We start from the raw sequence: 26,239 nt of genomic DNA, 5'->3' as shown, positions 1-26,239 counted from the left end.
TAATGGGATAAGGTACCAGTAATTTTATTCTTTTCGCGCCTATAGCTAGTAAAGCTTAAACCAGGGCTTGCAGTTAAATATTGTAATTCGTCTAATGCATTCCCAGCAGGTCCCAGCCGATAGGCGGCGTCACAAATGTCGTCTGCTAGAGCGTGCTAGAGTTGACACCCGCGCTGAAGCGCGAATCTGAAATGTTGCCCGCCACAAGTACGTGCGCTGCGCGCTACTTCGCGCCGAGTGGCATTCATCTCGGACCTTCGGAATGCAAACGCGTAGGCTTATTTTGTTTCTTGCAGCATGCCTTGTTGACACAGACGCCCAGCTTTCGTGTAAGACGCTTGCATCTAACCCTTTTGTGCTCTTATCGACGGGAGTGCATTTAGTGGATTGAGATTCATCGCCGCTAAATCGGTATCAAACTCTCATTTTAGGCTTTGGAGAAATAATTATGTAACTACAAGTACGCCTGAGTAGGATTGAACGTCTTTAGGAAGTACTCCTTTAGGATCGAACCGCCAAGCCAGTATCCGATCGACCTTTGGCGTTTGCTTTTGATCAGAGGTTTAAGTTCGCCTTCGCAGTCACATTTTATTCCTTTGAAGTGCAGGTGAATTGAAACGATTTGAAGTGAAGAGCTACGATAACGCCAACATAAATTTAATAGTCCAAACGGATGGTCGTTTCCGAGTGCTCCTACGAAAAATTGAAAGGTCGTTTAACAACGTAACTACAATAATATTAAGCGCGCGCTTCTACAGTGTTTCATCAAAGCCAGAATAACGATACTAAAGTAATTTGCCTGTGTAACACAGCTTCACTGTCATTTTACACGACCGCCAGAGCGCTCCACAGAAATTGCATTAAGCATGTACTTTTTTTTTTTCATTCTGAATTTTTATTTCTTAAGGTAATGTACTTATCTTGAAATGCAATGAACATTGCTTGAGAAGAATTTTTTTTAATCTATTCTCATGGTGAAACTAATTAACAATTTGATCAGGCCAGGGTAAATAAAACATTTATTTATTTATTTATTTATTTATTTATTTATTGCACTTTGTTAATGACCTTAGTGATGCACTCCATCTAATTATGATCAGAATCAGTCAGTCATAAGTGGTAGACGAAGAAAAACGAAATAGAATTGGGAAAAATGTATGCTTAATAACTATATATACTAATATTGCTTCAACTGTGTAGTTTGCAGCTTGTGCTATTATATTGTTTTTTCTAGAGTCTGACGTTTTCCTTTTTAAATTTATTGCATATTAATATAATTAAGTACATTTAGGCATGAAGTATATACAGAAGGAGGTCTCATATTCAAAGACTGTAAGGGTGAGACCTCCTGTTAATACTTACAACAGGAAAATAAGATGTTATTTGTTGCATACATGATTAAAGTAAGAGCAGAGATACGTAATAAATAATGAAACATAGGTATGAAAGAAAAGAAAGAAAAACAAAGATACATAAAATATATAAAAAGTCAACTTTATACATATTGCAAGAACGTGCACAACTCGAATTTATTCAATCAATCTGTATTTTCATTCTGTCAGTCAGCAAATATATATGAACTAATGGCAGAATATTCTTTAAAAGACACAGACAGCAATTGGGCAATACTATCCAGTCTCACCTAGAGCATGTTCACTGCAATCGTTTCAATTGGTGCATGGTGTACAATGTTCACAATTTGGCACAAATAACAAATCAATCATTTTGATGTAGTCATGCATTATGGTAAAATCGACATATACAGATCTGCTAGCAGAGACATAGGTGCACGGTCATCTTTTAGTGCAGTTTCACATAATTTTACTGCTGAGCAGCGTGTACATCAGAAGCTTCTTGTACCTTAATTCTTTAGCTCCCATATGTTTTCATATAAAATTGTAAAAAAATTTCCCTAATTTTTGTTATTCCAACAAATTCTGCCACATTATATCCATGCTCAAAAAATATATCGCGTGTGCGATTTACATCCTACATTCACTCAAAATGTTAATGAAAGACACCTATTTTGAAAAGGATACTTTTCTTCAACATGCATTTAAAGCTCAAATGTAATCATCTGAACAGATGATAGCAAAGGGAATGGAAAACACCAAAAGAATACATTCAAGGGTCGAAACTCGAGTGTACAGCATGAACTGAGTTGTTGAGCATGGCTCATCTCTGGCAAGCAAGACAGAAGAAGCTGTGGCCTGGACAAATACAGCTCGTGGTTGATAGTTAGAGTGACACTTAAGGAACATATTAAGTTGGGCTAGATTGAAAGATTATGCCTCTGAAATATCTAATTCGTCATTCGTAGCGAGTACAAAACTTTTGTAAGGGATAAAATGACAAAAACGAAAAATCAGAGTGGTGCCACCTATTCGTATGACGTCAGCACTGGTTGTTTCACAGAGAGAGGCAGAAAAGGAGGTCACGTGGGAATTAGGTCCACTTGTCCCTTTCATTCAAATTGAGGAGTGGCAGCAAGTCTTTCGATTACAATTTTCTATGCAACTAAGTCGTACATTGTCGGAATCATTCGGGAGGTAGTGGCCGAATACTGCACCAGGGAGGCCAGTTCCTGTTCTGGTGAGGGAGTGTCTTTGTTGAAGCTTAGTGGGCCTTCCTAATTTGGTTGTACCTGGATTAGTATAGCACCCCACTCGCTCTCGGCATATTTTGCAGGTGTCAGGCGTCACCCCAAGCCTGCAGATGCGATGAGGTCAGAAAGGCCTTGCAAGACATGAAATGAGGAAGAGCGGCAGGAGAAGATGGAATAACAGTCGATTTGATAAAAAATGGAGGAGGCGTAATGCTTGGAAAACTGGCAGCTCTTTATACGAAGTGTCTATCGACTGCAAGGGTCCCAGAAAACTCGAAGAATGCAAACATTATACTAATCCATAAAAATGGAGACAAAAAAATAGAAAAATTATAGACCAATTAGCTTACTCCCAGTATTATATAAAATATTTACCAAAATATTCTACAATAGAATAATGGCAACACTGGACTTTAGTCAACCAAGGGAACAGGCTGGCTTCAGGAAGGGATACTCTACAGTGGATCACATCTGTGTCATTGATGAGCTCATCGAGAAATCTGCAGAGCACAGTAGGCCTCTCTATATGGCTTTCATAGATTAAGAAAAGGCATTTTATTCAGTAGAGATACCAGCAGTCATAGAGGCATTACGTAATCAAGGAGTACAGACCGCTTATGTATATACCTTGGAAAATATCTACAGAGATTCCACAGCTACCTTATTTTTACACTAGAAAAGCAAGAAGATACCTATAAAGAAAGGGGTCAGACAGAGAGACACAATCTCTCCAATGCTATTCACTGCGTGCTTGGAAGATGTAGTCAAGCTATTAAACTGGGAAGGCTTATGCGTAAGGATCGATGGCGAATATCTCAGCAACCTTTGGTTTGCCGATGACATTGTTCTATTCAGCAACAATGCACATGAATTACAGCAAATGATTGAGGACCTTAACAGAGAGAGTGTAAGAGTGGGGTTGAATATTAATGTGCAGAAGACAAAGATAATGATGAATTGCATGGCAAAGGAACGAGAGTTCAGGATCGCCAGTCAGCCTCTAGAGTCCATGAAGGAGTATGTTTACCTAGGTCAATTAACCACAGGGAACCCTGGTCATGAGAAGGAAATTCATAGAAGAATAAAAATAAGTTGGATTGCATACGGCAGACATTGTCAGCTCCTCACTCGAAGCCTACCAATATCACTGAAACGGAAGGTGTACAACCAGTGCATTTCACCAGTGCTGAAATATGGGGCAGAGACTTAGAGGCTGACAAAGAAACTTTAGAACAAGTTAAGGACCGTGCAAAGAGCAATGGAACGAAGATTGCTAGGCATAACGTTAAGAGGCCGAAAGAGAGTGGTTTAGATCAGAGAGTAAACGAGTATAGCCAACATATTAATTGGCATTAAGAGAAAAGAATGGAGCTGGGCAGGTCACGTAATGCGCCGGTTAGATAACCGTTGGGCCATTAGGGTTGCAGAATGGGTACCAAGAGAAGAGAAACGCAGTCCAGGATGGCAGAAGACAAGGTGGAGCGATAAAATTAGGAAATTTGCGGGTGCTAGTTGGAATCGGTTGGCGCAGGACTGGGGTAGTTGGAGATCGCAGGGAGAGGCCTTCGTCTTGCAGTGGACATATAACAGGCTGATGATGAAGTCGTATATTAGCACACAGATAGACTTCTAGATGAATCATCTGTCAATCTAACTCAGGTTAATATTTTCCTTTAATGTCTTTAAAGGGTTAAGGTGAAAACTGCAATTTTCATATGGCTTTGTCTGACTGCAGACCTCCTGCTGGAGCAGTGTCAAGATGGCCAACACTCGCTAGAGCTGTCTGACAGCAAGAGAAACTCTGCAGTTGAGCTGACCCTCAGCAGACACCCTCCGTACCCAGGAGACTCTCACTGCTCTCTCACTGTTAGCGCACCATGGGCAGATGGCTTGCTTTTTGTTGTGCGTATGCTCAACATGCGCTGGGATGCAACACGATGCCTTGACTACATGAAGGTACTTATAGCCCTAATTGCCAACTTATTCCTCTTATGAACCTTACAGCAAAAAGAAAATACGAGCCATAAGCTTTCATTAATACAATATCATGGTCTCTTTGACTATGGTTGCACTACCTGGAAGGTTCTTATAATTTTAACCAGATTTGTATGTCCACTGGGATGAAATTAATGAAAATCAACTGCATAATAAAAAGACAGTGATGCATTCTGTAAAGTTTCTTATCGGCAAAGCAGCATTGAATGACACACTGCAAGATGTAGAAAGCTTATTACAGCTTATATATGTCCTGTTATCTTCAAACTGTGCAGATATTTACAAAATGAATATGGCTGCAAAACAAAAAGATATATATATATAGTTGCATCACTCAATAAGACACATATCGGATACATGGTTACTCTTGTATGATGCAAATAAGTGATTAGCTTGCATTACTGCTTAATCATTTACATTGCAGACTTCTTATGGATACATCTTCATAATGCAGATTTGAAACCTGTCATTTATATTCTGTCAGTTCTTACATATAATGTACAACTCTTTTACGAGTGTGCTTTGATACATAGTGTCAGTGCCATTGGTTGGCAGCCTTCAACTTGCTTCATTACAATCACATCATTTCCACATGTCTTTGGTTTGATAAGTATGGAAGTAAGTTTTTTGGTTACTTCTATGTCTCTTTTAATCTGCACACTGATAACCTGCTACCAGCTCTGATGTTTTCTTATTTTGTGAACTGCCTAACGTGCCTCTGCTTATCTATGGCGCATGCGTTTTCATGAAATAAAATTGACTGAGCTCAAACAGGGGTGACAAATAAAAAATTAAATTATGGGGTTTTACGTGCCAAAACCACTTTCTGATCATGAGGCACGCAGTAGCAGAGGACTCTGGAAATTTCGACCACCTGGACTTCTTTAACGTGCACCTAAATCTAAGTACAAGGGTGTTTTCGCATTCTGCCCCCATCGAAATACGGCCACCATAGCCGGGATTCGATCCCGCGACCTCGTGCTCAGCAACCCAACACCATAGCCATTGAGCAACCACTGCGGGTGAGTGACAAGTAGTTCAAAGTACAGGGTCTTTAGTGGAATTGGACCAAATATATCAGCCTTGCTCTCAACTTCATAGTAAAAAGAACTCATAAAGTTTATGCAGTTAGGTAACCAACTTTAGCCTATCAATTACTCCTGCATCAAAATTAATATAGCAGTAGTAGCTAAAATTTAATTCAGTATAGCTTAGTAAGAATAAAAATGCTGTGTCTACAAAAGACATCAGGATTGTTCATTTAACATAGAAGTTGAGAAAAAGAATATGAAGCCAAAGACACGTCTGCAACATTTCATGCCAAAACTAGGTTTTACATGAGAAGTGTATGCTGCATTTAAAGAAAGTGCAAGTAAGCCTAAGTTTACCTATTTATTTATTTATTTATTTATTTATTTATTTATTTATTTATTTATTTATTTATTTATTTTTACATACTACAGCGTGTGCAGAGCTATTGCAGGGATAGGAGTGGTTATACAAGAACAACAAAAAGGAAAGAAGGAACATCATAAACAAATCAAGCAAAAGTCAAGCGAAGCACAGCAACAAGAAATCAGACACTTAAAAACATAGTTACTTACATATCTATAAGTGTGGATACAAGCTTATCAAGTGGCACATGAGCGGGTAAAGAAGCTGATTTTGAATATGTTCATGCAAATATAGCTGTAATGTTTTTGTATGTGCACATGGTGAGTCACAGTTGACAATTTCATGCCAAATGCTGAAAAGCTGTTTCATAGACAACTGGAACAATGACTATTCTTTAAGGTTTTTGATTACTCATTATCTCAACACTGGGAGAAAGCGGTTAATTTAGCAAGTTGGACGGAGAAAAGCGGCAGTCTTGGTGGAGAAAGATAAAACGAACTGCCATTCTTTGAACAAATTAATTTTGTGTTTTTTATGGGGGCACCGAACAACACGACCATACTTTGATATTGGGTTTGTCAGGGCCTTATATAATATAACAGTTTAGTGTGTTTGGGTGTCTCCCTTAAGTGTCCGTTGTAAGTAACCAAATTTCCTCAGTGCTTTCTTACAGACCAAATTAATGTGTTGCCACCCTCAAAACCACAAGAGATTATGGGTGAAAGCAACCCCCAAGTACTTGTACTTATCAATGATCCTCCTCCTACAAAAGCTACAAAAGCCACAAAACGAATGTACATGTACTAGCTCTTTTGTTGCATTCATATCAAATGCCATTACATATTTGATATTATTAACTTCGCAGCTGACTGACAATGAAAGGGTCTTGCTGGCTCCACTGTGCACATCTCGTGCCATTGGATCTCGCTTTGTTGCCATGCGAGAAAACAGGATCACGCTGGTAGTGGTGACCTCGAAGTTAACTCCAAGTGGAAACTACACTGGCCTCAACATATTATTCACTGGTTATGTCAGCAGTAAGTGTCTTTAAATTCTAGCTCTGCCCATAAGAAAACAAATGTCAACAGCGAGTCACATTTTCGATCATATATGGCTAATGTAAAAGATGTATTTAGAATTATCTAGGAATTTCAGTTCAATGCATATTTACCGCTACATGTTGTGCATGCCTGGTAAACGTGAGTGTTTGTATTGCGAGTAATATTAATCTGCAATGACTATAATGGCTACAACACACGGTGCCATGTGTTGTCGTTTCTATGTCTGTCCCTGTGTTTTTAACGTGCTATTGAGGATCCCAGAACCAAAGAAAGCACTTCTAAATGTTTTAAGTATTATGATGAATGAACACAACTGAAATTACTCATTGTATAGCTTAATACTCAGGACAATCTTCAATCAGTGATATGCTTACATACACATAACCATTCGGTTTAGGATAGGAATATGCCTAATACTATATAAACCAATGCGGTGGCATACTTTTATTAAAATTCACTTTAACTTCTAGATTTACCACCTTTGTTTCAATGAAAAGGTGGCAGTCGGGAATGTTGGAAGGAAGCAAGTGTCAGTGCTAGATACATTGCTGTCAAGAATTCGAATTCAAAATTTAAATTCAAAGATTCACAATTATTCACAACACATAGAAACTTATTTTGAAGGCTGCCCTGGCAAGAAAACTGTAAACATACAGCTTGACAGAGGCCAGGGGGCCAGTAGCCAGCAGTAGTGGAAACCAGGAAAGCTATCCACAATATTAATTCATATTACATGCACATATCTGTACAGGACAAGAAACCAATACAAGTGCAAGGCAAATACGTTCGATCAGAATGAAAACAAGATTGTGATAAGCTTTTGTACAAATTGGAAATGCAATACTCTTCACACACTGTAAACTCTCATTAAGCTTGAACCCAGTTAAACTGAATTTTTGGATTTGGGGACAATGTGTGAGTGTTTGGTTGGTTTCCCATGGACCCATTGCAAAAAAGCTCTGCTTAACAAGACGAACTTCTGCAGCTGCCACTGACGCCCAATACTCAGCTCAGTGACAGGCCCAGATCAATTGTCAGACTCGGAGGAGGTGGCTCTGCTAGCTAACTGTGAAGCAAATGTTGTTTCTGTGGACATAACTTACAGCGTCAACGATAATGAGGAAAGCTGCAGGGCTGACACAATGTAAATCATAATTGAAGAAGCCCTTGATATATGTGCCTGTGTAGGCTGATAATTAGGTAAGGACACTGCCCATGCAGGAGCCACAAAAACCAGCATCACACATTTAATGCCCTCCTTGGTGTTCCTTCTTTTTTTTCTATTTTCGAACATGAGTGCACCAACTGATTTTTGAGAAAGCTGGGTAAAATATAGTCAAACCTCGTTATAACAGAGTCACAAGTGATATAAAAGCAGTTTTATTGCATGCAATATTTGTTATACGCATGTATCCATTGCATACTGATACTGGCAAGAACCATTTTAGATTTACTTTGTTGGATTTGGTAATTCACTATATCTGGGTTTGTTATATTGAGGTTCGGCTGTGTTGACTTTTATGCTAGCACAAACATTTTCATTGTACTGGTAAGCAACAATTGCTCAATAGATTAAGTAATACCGGTTTTTGACTGCGATAATTTTTGATTGCGATATGAGATCGATTTCTACACCTTTCACAATGAAGCCAATCAAAATTGAGAAATTCAATCCAGATCAAACTTGATCGCAATCAAAACTGCCCCGCATGACACTGATATAAGTGTGCATAAAGCAATTCATTGTGTCATGCAATCTATGTCACGTAATCACTTTTTATGTCTACCTTTTGGTTTTATAGTACTGTTTTTTTATTACTTTGTGTCATGGATATTTGGGCACACTGGGAATAGCAGATTTGGATTCATTTAGATCACTTTGGCTAAGCTGAACAAATTTGAACAGTCCCTTTGAATCTGTCTTAATAGGATTCTCTGTAATTTCTCTTTAAACAGCAGAGAGGTATAGAGTAGCATATATAACATATCATATGTGGCATGTAGTGACAGTGACTTGGAAAGTTCTAGCAAACAAAAAGATTATGCTGCAGATTTACCGAACCTTAAGCTTGAAAGCTTAGAAATAACTCAGGCTTGTAATTCACCCTGCCTATGTCCCCATGACATAACTTTTTCAGCTGTTGATGTGGGGAAGTGTAACCAGCAAATTATATACTGATCTGAAGGCAACCAGCAAAAGCAAACTCTGGCAGTATAGAAAACTGGATAGATGGCAATCTTAATGACTTCTCACGTTTTCAATGGCCTCCCTTAGAAGTGCTACAACTATGTTTTGGTGTTGCTTTGAAATATAGTGAACTGCACACAACTGCTTTCCTTCATTCCTTTTGTGGTTCATATTTCTGGATTGTCCTACCAATTCTCGACAACTGTTACTTATAGTACAAAGTGAAAAAAAGAAAAAATGAAGGGTGGGGGGGGTAATAGACAGAAGGCATATATTTGACTGAAGGTTTCCTTTAAATCAGTGCAGTTTTAAATGATCCACATGGTGAGACAGGCATGCCTGATTAAATCATTTTTACAAGTTGACACAGAGAAAAAGAAAAAGCCATGCGAACAGGTGTGTATGGAACCTTGGGTGGTATTGCCAAGAATGCTACATGTAAATTACGAGGGCTATAGATACGTAAGCTATTGTGTTCGCTACTGCCAAGCTGCTATATACAACCAGTCAAGGAGCAGCCAAGGTTACCTATTGTTCTCAAAGAGCAGCATTTACAGTGCTTGCGAAAGCAGGTTGCAAGCTACGAGATCAGACAGTACTTCTTGTCCTCCATGAGGATGGACATCACAAATTATTATTAGTACATTAATCGACTCTTCTAGCAACGCAATAGCATGAATGATGTTATGGCATACTGCAACTCTGCATTGAAGGATCAAAATGGTGGTTAAGTTTTCAAGCAAAGGTGATGTATTTAGGTGATGTTTTTATATAATTGCAAGAAATCTGAAATGTATATAGTCATGCATGGATAACTTGTACATTGTAACTTTTTTTTTTCGAGTTGCAAGGGAAGGCAGCATATTTTGTGTACTGATTAGGAAACAGCTGCTGCCTGTACAATAAATATGTATATTCAGATAGACATGTCTGAAATGGCAGAATTAACTGCATGAACCAAGCATACCTTTTATATGTAAAGTATAGCCAGTGCAGATGTTTTTCCTAGACAAGGTGAAATGGCTAGTTAAACTGACCACCTTAACATATCTAAGTGGTAGTTCTTAGCTGGATGTCATGTACATTAAAAACATTTTTTTTGTGAACGGTTTCATAGGAGACAAGTGAAGTTCCCAATTCTTTTCAAGTACTTGCAAGAATATGAGCCTGTTTGTATCAATTTATTCTTTCTAAGAAACATTAACTCTGTACAAGAAGAACAATGAACCTGTAGAAATTTTGGGTTCGTGCTTTTTATCATGGATAAGTGACATGCACATGCATTTAAGTAGAAGCAGACCCTTCAGGTATTGTTGTTAGATCTTCACTTTGTTCTTGGACTCTTTAGCCACATCTGGCCCTTTCACCATTACACAACCATACGTCATCACCAGATCTGCACATTTTATAGTCTCTCTTGTCAATATACAGGGTGTTCCAACTATGATGCACCAAGCTTTAAGGGCTTATATTTTTTTTTATGTTGGTTGAAAAATTGAGCTTCATCATTCTATTTTCATGTGTAAAAAAGCCAAGGTGTTTCTCAATCCAGCAGATTGTGAAAAATTATTCTAATTGAGGCATGGTAGCTGTATGGGCCTTGTCTTTCCATTCTTGCTCAAGTGATGAGGATCACAACCATAAGCTTTGTACAGATAGTACACCAGCTTTACTGGTGTCAGAACAAGCGAGAATTAGCCCTGACTGAGCTGGCACTAGTTTATTCTTCAATTTTCACCAGTGCTCAGCTGAATTCATGCACTGTTGTAAAGATTGCTACTTCTATGTAGCCATGTAACTTTGTTTCGACAAAGACCACAAAGTCTTCAAGGAGGTTCTACAGCAGCTGGGCATACTTTCAACTAAGGAGATGATTTGCTCTGAGCAACCACACAGACCGGAGGAAGAATCGGAAGAATGTCTAGAAAACAGACAGCTGAAGTGAAATCTCGATAACACTGCAGCATAGAAAGCCTACCTGCAGGAGAAGGCTCACAAGGCTTATGAAGGTACCACCTATGCAGCAGGAGAATGTTGAAGTTCTGAACTGTTGCAAATACCGGCCTACATTCCAGCATTCTTTTACGCAAATTGACCATCTCAAATAATGAAAAGCATGTTTAGAACTTTCCTATTTTGTATTTCTCCTTTTACCATTTTAGGCTGTTCTCAGTGCTTGTGCACCAGAATTATTTAACATAATGTGACTCAATCTCAGGCAAAGTCTGTATGCACATGCACAAGGATATGTAGAATACAAGTTTCTAGGTCTTATTGTAATTTTTCAGAATTTTAATCATGTGCTTCTGGAAACTACTCATTGATGTTCACCATAATATTAAATATGTTTTATTTAGTGAGGCACTGAAACACTTTTCTAACTAAACATACAATGGCATATCACTATTAAATTACGTTGCCTCATGAATCTCCTACCACAAAAATTTTTTTACTCCTTCAAGCACAAACGAAGTTAGACCAGAAGTTAGTTACCAGACTGATAAGTAGCTTTTATCTCTCCTTTCATTTCCACTAGCATGCTTGAATTAAGCTACACAAGGTAGATGGCAAGGGGGTGTAAAGGAGGCGCCCCTGGCTCGGCCGAAATGTTGAATGCCTGTGGTGAGACAGCTCATGGCCGTCGAGGTATCTATGCTACGCTTTTAATCTTCGAGGCCAAGCACAGCAGATGCAGCAACGTGCAACTGCTGTGTGTAGACCGGCAGTGCAAAGATGAAATGGCTTTTCTATCTTTTTAAAATTGCAGACATATATTTTTTTTTCATTTCAACTCAAATGAGCAATAATTGTATTGCTGAGAATGTTCTCGCAATCACGAAATCAGCCAATAGCTGACTCCCCTGCTTGCAATGACGCTGCGTGATGGCATTGCAAAGGAGAGAGAGCAAGCAATTTTTCACTGCTTTTTACACAAGATTGTAAGTTCCCTGCTGCACACAATGCAATACTAGTTGGCTCGTATGTTCACAGGAGCCTCATTAACATATCGGCAACATTTTCTTACTATGTTCAAGAAGTGTGTCAGGGCCCCTTTAAGTATGAAAGGAGGAATAAAATTTATTTTAGGACAACAGATCTGAGACCTAGGCCTCTCTACCTAGATGACGGCCTCAAGCACTTGGACCCTGGTAACATCTTCGGCCTGCTGGATTGCCTTAAGTTGGTCTTCCGGTGCACAGCTGAGCATCGCGGTCTCCCACTGCTCTCTGGTCTTGTGTATTTTATACTGTGTGGGTGTGCGAGGACAAGCCCAAACCATATGTTGTAGGTCCACCCTTTCTTTACAGAATCTACATCTATCCGTGTAAAGGTTCGGGTAGTAGCGGTGGTAGGCCACCGGGTTCGGATATGTATCTGTTTGTAAGAGGCGTCATACCATCGCTTACCATCTACTTAGCAAGGAGCGTGCTGGGGGGAAATGGGCCCTTCCCAATTTATAGCGTTCAGTGATCTCATTTAAGCTGCTCATCCGCTCTCTCTCCGTTCTTAGTATTTGCATGTCACCTGCTCGGCTTGTCAGTTCTCGAGCCAGGTTGTGTGCTATGTCGTTCCCAGGAAGGGAGGAGTGTGCGGGTACCCATATAATGTGAACGTCTCAATCTTCACGAAAGTTGTTTAAAATCCTCAGAGCTTCCGGCGAGATTCTTCCTTTGACATAGTTCTTGACGGCTGTCTTGGAGTTGCTGACTACGATGTTAGCCTTCGTTATGGACGGTTTGCAAAAATACTGCTGTGGATGCGTCAACACGGCTGTCACTAGCGCCCTCTGCATGGTTAGATGCGAAAAGCAGACGAACAACCAACACAGGGGAGGTGCGAATGTGACCGCTCGCTTTTTGTGATAATGCGGCTAGGTGTGTCGCGTATGGGTGCTCAAATTGCTTCAGTCCACTCTCACACCCACAGCGCTGAAGCTTCGTTTGTTGTACGATAGGCGGCGCTCACTATTTTGCAAACCATCCAGTGCTAAGGCAGCCTCCTCTGCCACCTCCGCCTTTCCTGTTTTTACAGTGCCACTAACTCTGGAGTCACCCTCTAGACTCGTACCACCCATTGACATACTCTGTCTATTTGCATACTCCGCCGCATCCACATTTGCAATTAGTTGTCCCCTATATGCCTGGTATGAAGCCGAAACTTTGACCAGCAACCACACATTTCCCACTTTCAGAGGCTACAGAAAAATAACCAGATAAGATATTGAAGAACTAAAGAAATATTTGAAAATACGAGCTGAATAACAAAGTCCAGGAAATGTAGAATAAGTTGAAAGTTGATAAAATGAACATGCATATGTAACAAAGTAAATTTGAAATATTTCTCACCTATAGTGCTGTGTAATGAATCTAGGGTTATGATGAATATCAGATACATATATATAACAATATATATTTTCATGCCAGCATCGTTATAATTAGGTTTGACTGTTTACCACGTGACTATGTGCCTACCTGCACCACAAAAGCAGTGCTCTTAGACAAGCTCACTGGAAGGGTCTCTCTGGGGCTGCAAGAAGGTATTGCAATGTGAAGATAACTGAGGGTACAGTCGTACATCCTTTCCATGGTATACCAACAGCTATCAGCACTTGTTCTGTACCAGCACCCAGTTGACTTGTTGTCTCAAACAGGGCATTACAGAAAAGTCATAGTTCTCGCACTAACTTTTTCCTTTTATTTTTTCTGTAAACCCAGTGAGCCTGTTCAAGGGTGCTGATTTCTTGTGTGGTTGCGTACTTAGTCATGTGGTATTTGTCATTATTAGTTGTAATTATTTATAATTAATTATAAATTGTAATTTTATCATTATAACTTAATTATAATTAATTATAGTTAGTAATTGAATGTCATCAACAAAGGAATTACTGGTAGCTTCTCAACTCGGCCATGAACAATATCTACTTGATTCTGTCTATGTAAAATGGCCCGCCTTTGTTAGAGCTTGGTGCATGATAGCTGTGTCTGTCTGTCTCTCTGTGTGTGTGTTTCTATACCTTTTATAAAGTCACATGAGAGCTACTAGCTGCCAAGACAACTTACAGCTGTTTTACAACTTTTCTCTTATGCTTCAGAAAATCGGTGTAGTCCAAATGACATGTTTCTCTGCATAGAATCAAAGGTTTGCATTTCCAAGGCCCTGTATTGTGATGGAATCGATCACTGTGGTGATGGAACTGATGAACCAGAAGACTGTGGTGAGATAATTTTTCACTGTTGACAGCAAAGAATTGACACAAATGCATTCTCTGCCTGGCTTCCATGAATATCTATTTTAACTACATACATTACAATAACTAAGGATGTTAAAGAAAGTATAAAGGTAACTAGGATTGAACTGTGGACCCTGTGAATGTGAAGGTAGTATTGTACCTATCACACCACAGCCATGCTTCGAATGCAAAGAGAAAAGCATGTTGTTGTATGTGTTATTCTACCTCATGAAAAATTGCTTTCCTACAGCCAAACTGAAAGTACTTTGAAATAACTATTTTTGTTATAAAATCTAATCTGTAGTTAGTGGTTAACTGAACAATGGTTCACTTATAAGTGTGCCATCGCATAACACATGTAGGTAAGCCGTTTTATACTGCGAGCCTTGTGAATTAAGATATGGTGCAGTCAACTGTGAAAGAGACTACAAAGTAGCTCAGTGTGGTTAGCAAAAAAAAAGAGTTTGTGACTAATGCACAAGAACTCTCACAGTAATATTTGGGCATATGCTTCTTATGAACTGCACATGTTCAGCTAACATTGTTTTGAGCATTTTAAACTGGTATGAGCGCATTATGAGTAGCAAGGATGAAAGTATTAATGATGATGCCATGGTGGCACAGATCAGTGACCTCCATGATTAACTAGATGGCTGGAAAGACTGACTGGGCAGAGCCAAATTTTTCAATGCGATTGCTGCATATGGTAATGTGTCAATGAAGCAACATGGGGTAACAAGCTTGTTGATTTGTTAATTACGTTGCGTAATGACGCAAGAAATTTCCAGAATATGAGACCACAATGTGGCCACCATTACACTCACCCTTCCAGTATTGGCTCCTGCTATAATGCGACAAAGGAATGCTGTACTTGTACTTAAGAGATAGTTATGCCAAAAATTATGTGCGTATCTGAGCCAGGACTGAAAGCTATGTCACTAGGTGATGTCAGCAAGGCGTATGTTCACTCCGGTCAACTTTCCAAAGCTATCGTGCTGTCACTTGTAGGCAAGCATATTTCATTTAGTCATGTTTCAGAAAAGACCACACTTGACAAACCTTTCATGAATCACATGGTTCAAAAGGTATAAAACGCAATTCGTGTGTACAGAAAGCACAAAAAAGGCATGGAGTAGTGAACTTGAGCACAGGCTACACGAATAAGGCATGGCACTGACAAATGCCATAGTCAGAGCCAATGAGGTTTACTTTCCTGAGCTGGTAAAATTGATTAAATACAATACAAATAATGCATTCTGGAAGCACACTTTCAATAAACGTAATAAAGAAACAAGCATACTATTATTCACTACACTATTAAAACATTATTAGGCAGATTTAATATCACCATAGCTGTCAAAATGGTTGCTCTCTTGCACGCATATTTTGCAAAGCTCTTGAAACAGGAGTGCTTCCATAGGACTGAAAGTAACTGTGCTGTTCCAGTGTCCAAAAGTAAATTGAAATCTGTTGTAGTTAACTATAGGCCTATTTTGTTGTGCTTAATTTCATGTAAGGTATTGAGGCAGCATATCATGTACATGCAGTGGCATCTCCAAATATTTGGAAACCAATAACTTTGTCTTTACGAACCGATCTGGCTTTAGAAGGGTGTTTCTTGCTCACCTCGGTGCCTTGAACTCTAGCACGACTTCATAAGTGCAGCATAATACCGAGTTTATGGTGGACACAATACTTCTTGACTTCCAAAAACATTCAACTTAGCTTCACATGAATTATTAAAATTTAAAATGAGGCTACTATGTATAAGCAAAACTATGAAAGTTATATTCAATAAATTGCCTCAGTGAATGTGAACCGTGTCTGGTCTTGGGTAGTAAGATATCTATGTCAAAGCGAGTTCTGAAGTCCTGCAAGGATTAGCTAGTATTAGGCCCCTTGCTAGTTTTAATTCTTAAAATATGAATCGAATACAAGCAGTAAGTACCTAATATCAAACAGTCAAATGTAGATGCATATATTTACGAGAGGATTATTTATTCTGATATAACTAGGTACCATGCCTGTAATGACTAGTGTAAATAAAGCTGCTAACTATATAAAATATATTAGATTTGTTTTAAATACAAGATCACTTATCAAGATCCCTAAATACAATTCATCATTAGTGAAATTCATGAGTGAATGGCTGCTGTATGACTAACTTTCTAAAAAAACAAGTAAATAGTCGCTGAGAGATGATCAGAAGTAGAAATGAAAAAAGAAAAGCTGTTGAAGGACTTGTGCACCATAGACACATGTAAAAAGGCCTGTTACAAGGAAAACGTGACTGGTTGTAAAGTAAAAAATAAAACTGCTACATGACTAGATTGCCGAAAACACTAAATGACAGAGCACAATAGGTAAAAATCACAAGTTGTCATGTAGGCTTTCGCCACAAAACCTAAAACAAGGCTTGCATTCACATTTTGTTTCTGCATTTGTTGTTTCACTTCTGATAATCTGTCATACTTTATTTGGCAAACAGAGAACAGTAACAATACTTCAACAGTCGGTTGTTGCGAAATATTTGGCAATGTTAGAATATTCGATAATACAGAATAGCTCCTTTTTGAAAATGAATAGTTAGTGCAAAATATTTGATTAATATTCAAAACTTTGAATATTCACCAACCCCTAATTTTTATAAATGATACTGCGTTGGAAATCTCATTCAACATTCAGTTGTTTGCAGACAACTGTGTAGTTTTACTGAACAATAAGTGGCAGCCATGACAAAAAAATTTGGAGGACGCTTAAGCTTAGCCTTTAAGAGTGGAATGCGATAGCATTCAAGGATCCATGACTGCTTCTCACGCTTTCCAGCAACTGCAGCTTACGCAACCATAATGTTTACCGAAAGATGCTCGCGGTGAGCAGGCGAGCCTTCTGGTTGAAACGCGGCCTCTTGCGTGGGTCGCGGATACACGGACGCGAGCACCATCTGCATGGTGTTGTTGCAAGGAACCAAGCGCAGCGCACCGCATCTATGAATGATAGAAACGCTGGAAAAGGCTTTACGTTTCAGTTTCCATATAACAGAATTACGTTTTGACTCTTACGCTGCGACTCGTGAGGCCCAATGCAGCAGAACAACTGAGCGAGTCAAGAGTGAGTGTAAAAAGGTTGCAATGTCCTGCTCCTGGTACTTGACCACATACTGTGTCGTGACGTTACAACACAGTATCCTCCTGGGAAACGAAACGTAAATTGGCAGTAGAAAAGCTATTACATTAAATTATTAATGGTGCTACGAGGCTTGTCACTATTCTTCTAGCGTTTAGAGGTCTAGGACCATTATTTAACACAAAAAATGAATAGTCGAAATGTCCTGTGAGTACCCGTTTAGAGAAGCTATAGACCCTTTTCATGATTACAAATAGAGTTCCTACAAGACTTTAAGTTAAGCCCTCTGCAAGAACACAAATTACAATAGCCTTTGATATTATAGAACTCTCCAGCTGGTACTGCTCTAGAGTTGGAGTGTTCGACAAGTGAATTTTATTGTGAAGTACTACAAAAAAGTCCATCCATGAGCTCGACGCACGGTGCACATTCTTTTTATCTGAACACATCAAGAATATGTGCCTACAGTGTACTATGCAACAAAATAATTCTTTCTTTATTGGCTAACTTGATTGTCAAAAATGCAGGACAGGAAGTTGTCTGGGGTCCTGAACACATTGCTGCCACAGAGCGGAGAAAAGGGTCTACATCATAGCTAGTGCTTATAATCTCATTAAGTGGCCATTCCATATATGCAACTACCTCGCATTTGAAGCTATCAGCCACATGTGCAACCTCATTTGCAATATGCTAGTGTTGTGTGGAATCTTCACTTAGATTATTATTGATAGCTTAGGAAGACTGAAAAATCGTGCAATTACATTTATATGCAAACAATATCCCCAGGGAGTCTGAAACCAAAATTATAGTCAAGGGCAAAATGTACGCCAACCAAAGACATAAAAAGAAAAGAAACCAAGACGTTTCGGCTCCCATACGAGGGCCTTGTCAACAACGAACAAGGTTGTTTTTGGACGGCGTCCATTTTACCCGTGACTATGAGCTATCCCGACCTGACGAGTTTTCGTCGAACTCTTGATTTTAACCAAATTGATGTTCTTGCATTAGATCACTGCTGATGTATTGCACTCTGCTTCGGATATATGCGCTCTTTTTCACAAAACAAACAACTTAAAAAATTGGACGGGACACTCACCATCATGTGTGGAACTTGTCCCATCCTGTGTCATTCTTAGTTTTGTGCAAAATAGCACACTTATTTGTAACAGTGTATAACCAACTGGCTCCAATTGCAGCTTTAATCTTTCACTCTATTCACCAAAACCCGTCTAAAATTGAGAAGGGCAGGGATCTGAGTTAACCGTATTATATGTCGGCCAGGAGAGGTCACAAGCACAAATTACAGGACAATAGTGTGCATCACTAATTATAGGAAGCCCTTTTTCCCCAAAACACTTCTCCGAGTGGAATTCACTTTTGTCGCATGTAATATAGAACTCAACAGCAATTCTTTTGTTGTCTTTGTCTCTGAACTGCAACCACACCCTTAACTTGTGTTTCCCAACAACTATCTAAAAAATGTACAGGTGTTAACTGCTCCCTGTAGATCTCACTTTCATGTTTTGTTGTCTCACCATTGAAATAGCATGTGCATGCACTGGTCAACTTATTTTGCTGTAATCTTGGCACTGCAGAAAACCTGTAAATAAAGAAACAGCAATGTCAGAAGGCTTTGGAGCGGAGAGGCCAGGCTCACTCAAAGGCAGGAGGACATGGCACAGGTGGTGGAGACAGCTTCTAGCTACATTTTAGAAGGCCCACCAAGTGATGGTGGCATTGCAAGTCATAGATCCTGATAGTAAAGCCTTTATTCCACAAATGTGCAAATCTAGATTGTAAAAGAATGACTTTTAAAACCTGTATTATCTCTAATATACATACATTCACACAAGTAAAAAGCTTCACTATCTGCGCTTTGCCCTAATTCTCCTGTACACACGCTCAGCAACATGCATAAACCTAAAGGAGCTTTTGTTCTAGCAAAGTCCACCAGTGGTTGCTAGTTTATGTCAGTCACTGAAGATTCTCGCTAGAAGCTATGCATATCACGATGCCTTCATTGTTCTACAGCTCACATGCTCAGACATTAAGAAAACAATTAAGATATTAAGATGCGAAGTAGGGCTCGAGCACAAAGTATGAGAGAATGTATGTTTTGTCCACCTGCAATGGTGTCTCAGTGGCTACGGCTGAGCACTAGGTTCCTGGTTCAATTCTTGGTCATAGAATCTGCATTTTGATCAACACAGAATCATAGAAAACTCATGTACGCTCACGTACATAAAGGAATCCCAGCTAGTCAAAAATTAATCCAGAACCCATCAGTACGGTTGCCTTCGATCATAGTGCACCTGTGCCTTTGAGATAATAGATTGTCATTCAATTTATCTTGCAGATGTGTGGCACATTAAAAATGAGCACATGGTATCTAAGCTGGACTGCTGATGCAGCAAAGTGATACAAAATATAATTCTCTGAAGATCAAGGTCACTAGCACCACAACTACTACATAGCTCATGGTTTTCACTATAGACTTAATTCAACACCTGTCGAAGACATCATGGTGTGTTTCTATGTACTATACATTTGTATGTGTGAATAAGCAACTAATGATTTGTTTCCCAGAACGTATGTGTTGCATTCATGCTGTGGCCAATTATTTTGAAAGAGGACCTCTGACAAAATAAGATGCTTCATTATTGTGTACCCTAATGAACAGCTGAACCGATCCATCATGCCACAACTAAAGCTTCCGACAAAGAAAGCATAAAAATATCATAGTTTCACCATAAAGGTGAAGCAATGAATGCAATAGCAACATGCCAGATTATTACACAAAGTGTAAGGCTCGTAGCTATAGTGGCAGTCTGAATTGAAGTGAACATAAGCTGGCTAAGTAAAAACGAGCTGTTGTGCTAGGGGTTCTCCGTTTGAATCCTGCCATTGGACAATTTTATTTGTTTTTTAGTTAAAGCCGTCTTTCTTAGCAGCTTTACCACCACTTCCTGGGCCGATACTGGAGGTAGTGAACAGCCATGCCAATAAAATTAATCATTTTCAGGTTAAAGCTCCGTTATTGTTTTGCACTTTTAATATTTAAGTCTGAGAAGAGTTCAGATAGAGGGCGCGCCCTGTCGGTGTTTGGTATCATGATGTTTGTGGGCTGCCATTCTCAAAATTCTGAGGAATAATTTTGTCAAGAATGCAAGACCTGGTACGATCAAATTTAGTGAAAGAATGGTGTGGCAATATAAACCACATATACCTAAATATATACGGAACCTCACGGCAATGCTGAAGGCAGAAATTCACTTGGAGTGTCCATACAATTGCTGCAGCAGTAACATATCGTCACATATGATACCACTGAATTCTTCCTTAGAGCTTGTTTGTGCGAACATCCCTTTAGGTCATCAAAGCGCTCTTTTTTGTGTGCGCTACAGTCCGCCCAACGCGACACCTGATTTTTGTGAATTATTACATGACATGTTGAACTCACTAGTTCTACAATTCCCGCATGCTCCTTTGCTTCTGTTAAGAGACTAACTTTCCTAAAATTCATTGGTCAGGTACCAGCCCTACGAACACTGAAACGACCGTCGAGAATAAATTATTCGTTAATTAAGGTTCAGATTTCAATTTCACTCAACTGGTCAACCAACCAACAAGAGTAGGCCTTACGTCTGCTAACAAGTTGAATTTGATCCTGACCACGACACCAAACTTAGTGCACTCACTGACTTATTTTCCTGGTCTTAGCGACCATTGCTGCCTTGCATTTACCTTAAACATCAACATTTCACCCTGAACTACTATTACCAAGACAATAAGAAACTACAAGAAAGGGGACTATGCAGCAATAAATAAGGAACTGGAACAGTTCATTGATAATTATATGCCTTGCTTTTCTGACAGGTCAATCGAGCAGAATTGAAGCCTCTTTAGAGACGAAGTCGCTTCATTGATTGACAGGCATGTACCACTACAAGCTATATCCAAAAAGCAGCAAGTGCCATGGTTTATAACAAACCTAAAAAGGCTTCTCAATAAGGAAAAGCGCCTCTTCCGTTCTGAAAAGCTCGGCAGCAGTGTTTTTCGTTGGCACGCTTATCACGAAGCTCTTTCCGCATATCGCTCTTCTATCAAAAATGCCAGGAGTGACTATCTCAACATTATGCTTCCCTGGCTATTGTCTACTGACCCATCAAGGTTTTGGAAAAGTGTTAAAACAATGACAGACACTGTAATAACACTTACTGATTCCGATGGGCGTGCACTGCGCAACGAAGAATGCTATTCCATTCTTAACGTTTTTTCGCAATGTTTTTCCGATTCACGAGCAATTTCGGTGCCGCAACTATGTGACAGCAGGTTTTTTCCAATGGATTTTCTCGTTATTGAATTTGAAGGAGTCATTAACTTAATCTAGAAACTTAGGCTGCTGTCTGCCTGTGGCACTGGTGAGATAAACGCGAAATTTCTGAAAAATACTGATGTGTACTCTTCCATAATTTTATCACACATTTTCATGCAGTCTCTCCAGAGCTCTACTTTGCCATCTGATTGGAAGGCGATTCCCATTTTTAAATCCGGTAACCAATACACTGCCTTAAACCAGCGACCAATTTCTTTAACAAGTATCCCCTGTAAGATGCTTGAGCATGTAATCTACTCTAACCTCATAACATTTCTTGAAACCAACTAATTTTTCGGCAGGTTCCAACATGGCTTTCGTAAGCACCACTCAAGCGAAACTCAGCTTCTGTCTTTTACGCATGATGTCATCTTAGCGCTAGATAATAGAATTCTGGTTGATTGTATGTTTCTAGACTTTGCAAAAGCCTTTGATAAAGTGTCACACCAACTATTACTACTGAAGCTCAGCACACTGAACATCGACCCCAATATTCTCAAATGGATGGAGTGCTTTCCGACTAACCGCACTCAGTACATAACAGCTAATGATTGTTCCTCACATCCCTGTGCAGTTAAATCTGGCATTCCACAAAGCCCTGTTTTAGGTCCTTTGCTCTTTTTAATGCATATCAATGACCTTCCGCGTAACATCAAGTCATCCATGAAACTGTTTGCAGATGACTTTGGCATGTACCGCAGAATAACTAATGAAAACGACAACTACCTTCTTCAAGCTGACCTTAATCGCGTCTCTGACTGGTGTAATACTTGGCTAATGACCCTTAAGGTAATAAATGTAAAAGTATGGCAATCTCGCGTTTTTCTAACACTTCTGAACCTTTTACCTACACCTTGAACGGAACTAAATTAGAGCAGGTTAGTACTTACAAATGCCTTGGCATTTACATATAGAATGATTTATCATGGCACTCTCACATTAACTACATTACTAACAATGCTTGTCGTACTCTTGGTTACCTTCGCCGAAACTTTCGCCAAGCACCAGCACACCTTAAACTACAGCTATATCAAACATTAATCTATCCAAGCTCGAGTATGCTTCAGCCATATGGGATCCAGCTCAATCAATGCTAATTGACACCTTAGAATCAGTCCAGAACTGTTCAGCTCGATTTATACTCAATAATTTTGCTTGTACTGCCAGTGCCACCTTGATGAAATCCACTCTTCACCTTCCAGACCTGGTAATAAGAAGAACCCGTCTCTTGCTTTTTCATAAAATTTTCTTTTATAATCAAGTACTTCGACAGGAATTCATCTCAGAACCTGCTTACTTTTCATCATGTGTTGACCACCCAAATAACGTAGCCGTCCCTTTGTGCCGCACTAATCTCTTTTTACATTCTTTTCTTCCGAAGACAAGTAGGGAGTGGAATCACCTTCCCCCCTCCATCCCACTGAGGACCAAGCATTGTTCAGGCATGGAGTTACTGAACACGTACTGGTTTAGCTGCAAATTAATGTTGTTTTTTCCTGTAAATTCCTTTTATTGTTTTGTTTTGTATTTGCATTGTGCCCACCCCCTGGGTCTTGAGGGTATACTAATAAATAAATAAATAAATAAATAAATAAATATCCTTTTGTTGACTACCGAATACTTCGATTTACCCGTCTGGTATTTTCTTGCTGCAGTAATTAACTGTTATATCATGCACAACACATGACAACATACACATAGAAAGATGATGGTAGTGCTTTCCAGGAGCAATGAAAAACCAAAAATAGATAGCATACAGAATACAAGTGCATTGCTAAAGGGTGTTACATAGTGAACTATAGCAGAAACACTCACTCAATGTATCCCTTCATGTTTTACTTCTGTTTATTGCTTTCTCTTTGAAATACAAGTGCGCTTTATCAGTAGGCTTTGTGATCTGGTTGGCCAGCATATAGAAAAAACAATTTTAATAAGGTATATCCAAAGCCAACAGTATTTATTCATACTACACCACTTTTAAGGCAACTTACAAATAAACCCCTATGGCTAGCTCGTGTTTAGCTCAGTTTATCTGTGAACATGACAAAGGCTGCTACTCTTTATCTGGTTCACAAGGTGTATTAAAAAGTAGGGCTGTGTCAAGCAATGCGTGTCAGAATTTTACGACAGGTCACCTGGTTCACATCATATGCACCAATGAGCACAGCATGCATTTAAAAAAACATTTTACATCTATTATTTTTTGCCACTTGCTTTGCACATTTTCACAATACTTCTGTTGTCTTTAAGGACAAACAGCTCACATGCCATTGCTTACCACATGCAGAGACCATGAACCGGCACACCTGGATCGAGTGGGCGCCATTGCTGAGCTGGTTATCCGTGTATGGCCTCTTCGGCGCAGTTCTCTTCAAAGTGTACTCAAAGAAAAAGCGGTCCATCTTGGTGCTTGGGAACCTGTAACCCCCCGACTTGACAGTATTCCATTTTCAAGTGTGTGCCCACGCACTAAATGACCGTGCAAGAAGTCCCGAGCCAGGTATTAAGAGCGTATCCGAGTCGGTCTCCATCATCACAGCTGGAAGACCAGTTTGTGTTACCGTTTGTCAGTATAAAAGGTTACCCATCTCTTCTGTACAAGATTAGATCCTAGTAACGATGCTGAATGTGTGGCTGTTACCGCACAACAGCACATTTCACCTTTACATAAGAGGCCCTTAATTCGATAAAACCCAATTTCAACATTCTTGTGCTCACCCATTTCAATTGGTCGTTTACAATGTAACTATATACAAAGTGTCCCAGCTAACTTTAGCCAGAGTTTTAAAATATGTAAATGACACAAAGCTGGACAGAACCAAGGTAATGTTGTTTGCCGCCGCTTGCAGATACTCGTTCTTTTCAGTCTGCCTAATTAAGTAATTACTCTTAACTGCCTAAATATTATAGTTAGATGAAAAGTGTCAATGATAATATTGTAGGGCTACATAAAAAAACTCCCAATACAGCTTTCTGTTGCTCAATACATGCTACATAAAAGTGTTTTTCCGAGCGTGAAAGAAGCCTGTGAATACACGCAAAGTGCCTCGAGCGGCCAGTCACATAACAATGTTGCGTGCATTGCGTGCTTCTGTCCAGCTACGTGGCATTCACACATTTTTTAACTCTGGCTAGAGTTAACTGAGACGCCCTGTACAGTCAACTACAGCATTGCAGTAAAACCATGTCGGGCCTTGGATACGTACCCTCAGCCACCATGTTTTTGGAAGCAGAGATAAGAGACAGTAAATTTGCCTCAGACTGCAGATTCATTCTCAGAAAGGTGGTAAATACTCCCCAGCAGAGAGCACATTGCTCGCTTGAACTCCAGGTCAAGTGGTGAAGTAGTGAAGCAATTGAATGGTTGAACTTTTATTATTTTTTTTTTTTTCAAATTCTCTGCTTTGAAAACTTGTGGTCGGTTGGACCGTGCTTTGTACAAGAACTCCTGCCTGTTCATGCACCTTTGCCAGCAAAAATGTCCAAATTTGATTAACACTTGTGCGCATTGTTTCATGATCTGAACAGCTTTCTTTATGTTAAGGCAATTTCACAAAGCGTATTATGTAGTTGAAACGACCACTACTGTTACTTGTGCATCTGTGTTCAGGGCGAAATTTGCGGACTTAGAAAAACCATGCAATTTGCCTAAAATGCAAGGGGAGGGAGGGGGAATAAAACAAAGAAAAGCAAAACAGGTGCCTTTATATATCCGCTTAAGTTGAATATGGAGGCTAGTAAAACTGTATGGCAAAAGTGGAATCCGCATGTGCAGCAGAACAGCCAGTCACCCACACTTCCCTCAACAGAAAAGTTCTGGCACAGGGCTGTTTTCCTGGGAAGACTGGATTGTACCAATAAGTCATTGGCATGGGACACATTGCTTAGTCTATAAATGCATTTCATATCGCAGCAGTGGAGTCTTTCTGTGCATTGAATGGGTATGGCCATGCCGATATAAATGTTCATAGTTGTAGAAGAATTGCTACGGAGAGGGTTGTTTTTCCAAGCGGAATTGGCATCACGATTACTTGTTCACGCAAGTTGCTTAAGCAGCTAAGGTAGTTGCAAAGTAGTTTTTGCTGCAAAAGCTTAATCTGCTATTTGTGCATCTGTATGAATACATCCAGGCTTGGCAACACACTAGGATGCTGCTGTCAGGCTATGTAAGCACCCAGTTGGCATTTGATGACCAGAAAAAAGGGGAATAACCTGAACTGACGGACTATTTTGTTGCCAATCATTGCACAGCCACCCTCACACA

At 39.5% G+C, this 26,239-nt stretch overlaps 1 protein-coding gene across 5 annotated transcripts; it reads left to right on the top strand.

Annotated features, from left to right (window-relative positions):
- Positions 1–38: 38 nt before the first annotated feature.
- On the top strand, positions 39–26,145 carry LOC142572225 (uncharacterized). 5 transcript variants are annotated; one of them, XR_012826020.1, is made up of 6 exons: positions 39–329; positions 4,341–4,561; positions 6,861–7,032; positions 14,337–14,459; positions 19,957–20,124; positions 24,263–24,400. XR_012826020.1 is itself a non-coding variant. In XM_075681196.1 (5 exons), the coding sequence occupies exons 1-5, from the start codon at positions 263–265 to the stop codon at positions 24,397–24,399; spliced, it is 681 nt and encodes a 226-aa protein (XP_075537311.1). In that variant the 5' UTR covers positions 61–262; the 3' UTR covers positions 24,400–26,145. The 5 variants fall into 5 exon arrangements, 3 of the variants coding, with proteins under 3 accessions (XP_075537311.1, XP_075537310.1, XP_075537312.1); XR_012826021.1 differs by lacking the exon at positions 19,957–20,124 and adding an exon at positions 19,196–19,282 and having other exon boundaries at positions 42–329; positions 24,263–24,386; XM_075681196.1 differs by lacking the exon at positions 19,957–20,124 and having other exon boundaries at positions 61–329; positions 14,376–14,459; positions 24,263–26,145.
- Positions 26,146–26,239: the final 94 nt, after the last annotated feature.

This window comes from Dermacentor variabilis, chromosome 2 (assembly GCF_050947875.1).
Source record: "Dermacentor variabilis isolate Ectoservices chromosome 2, ASM5094787v1, whole genome shotgun sequence".
Taxonomy (NCBI): Eukaryota; Metazoa; Arthropoda; class Arachnida; order Ixodida; family Ixodidae; genus Dermacentor; species Dermacentor variabilis.
This window is presented reverse-complemented; position numbering and strand designations above follow the sequence as displayed.

What these genes read in the sequence shown, in the direction of transcription:
- LOC142572225 (XM_075681195.1), top strand. Translation starts at nt 263, where the DNA reads ATGCAAACGCGTAGGCTTATTTTGTTTCTTGCAGCATGCCTTGTTGAC. An exon ending in CACAGACGCCCAGCTTTCGT is followed by an intron (nt 330 to 4,340) that starts GTAAGACGCTTG and finishes GTCTGACTGCAG; the next exon opens with ACCTCCTGCTGGAGCAGTGT. An exon ending in GATGCCTTGACTACATGAAG is followed by an intron (nt 4,562 to 6,860) that starts GTACTTATAGCC and finishes TTAACTTCGCAG; the next exon opens with CTGACTGACAATGAAAGGGT.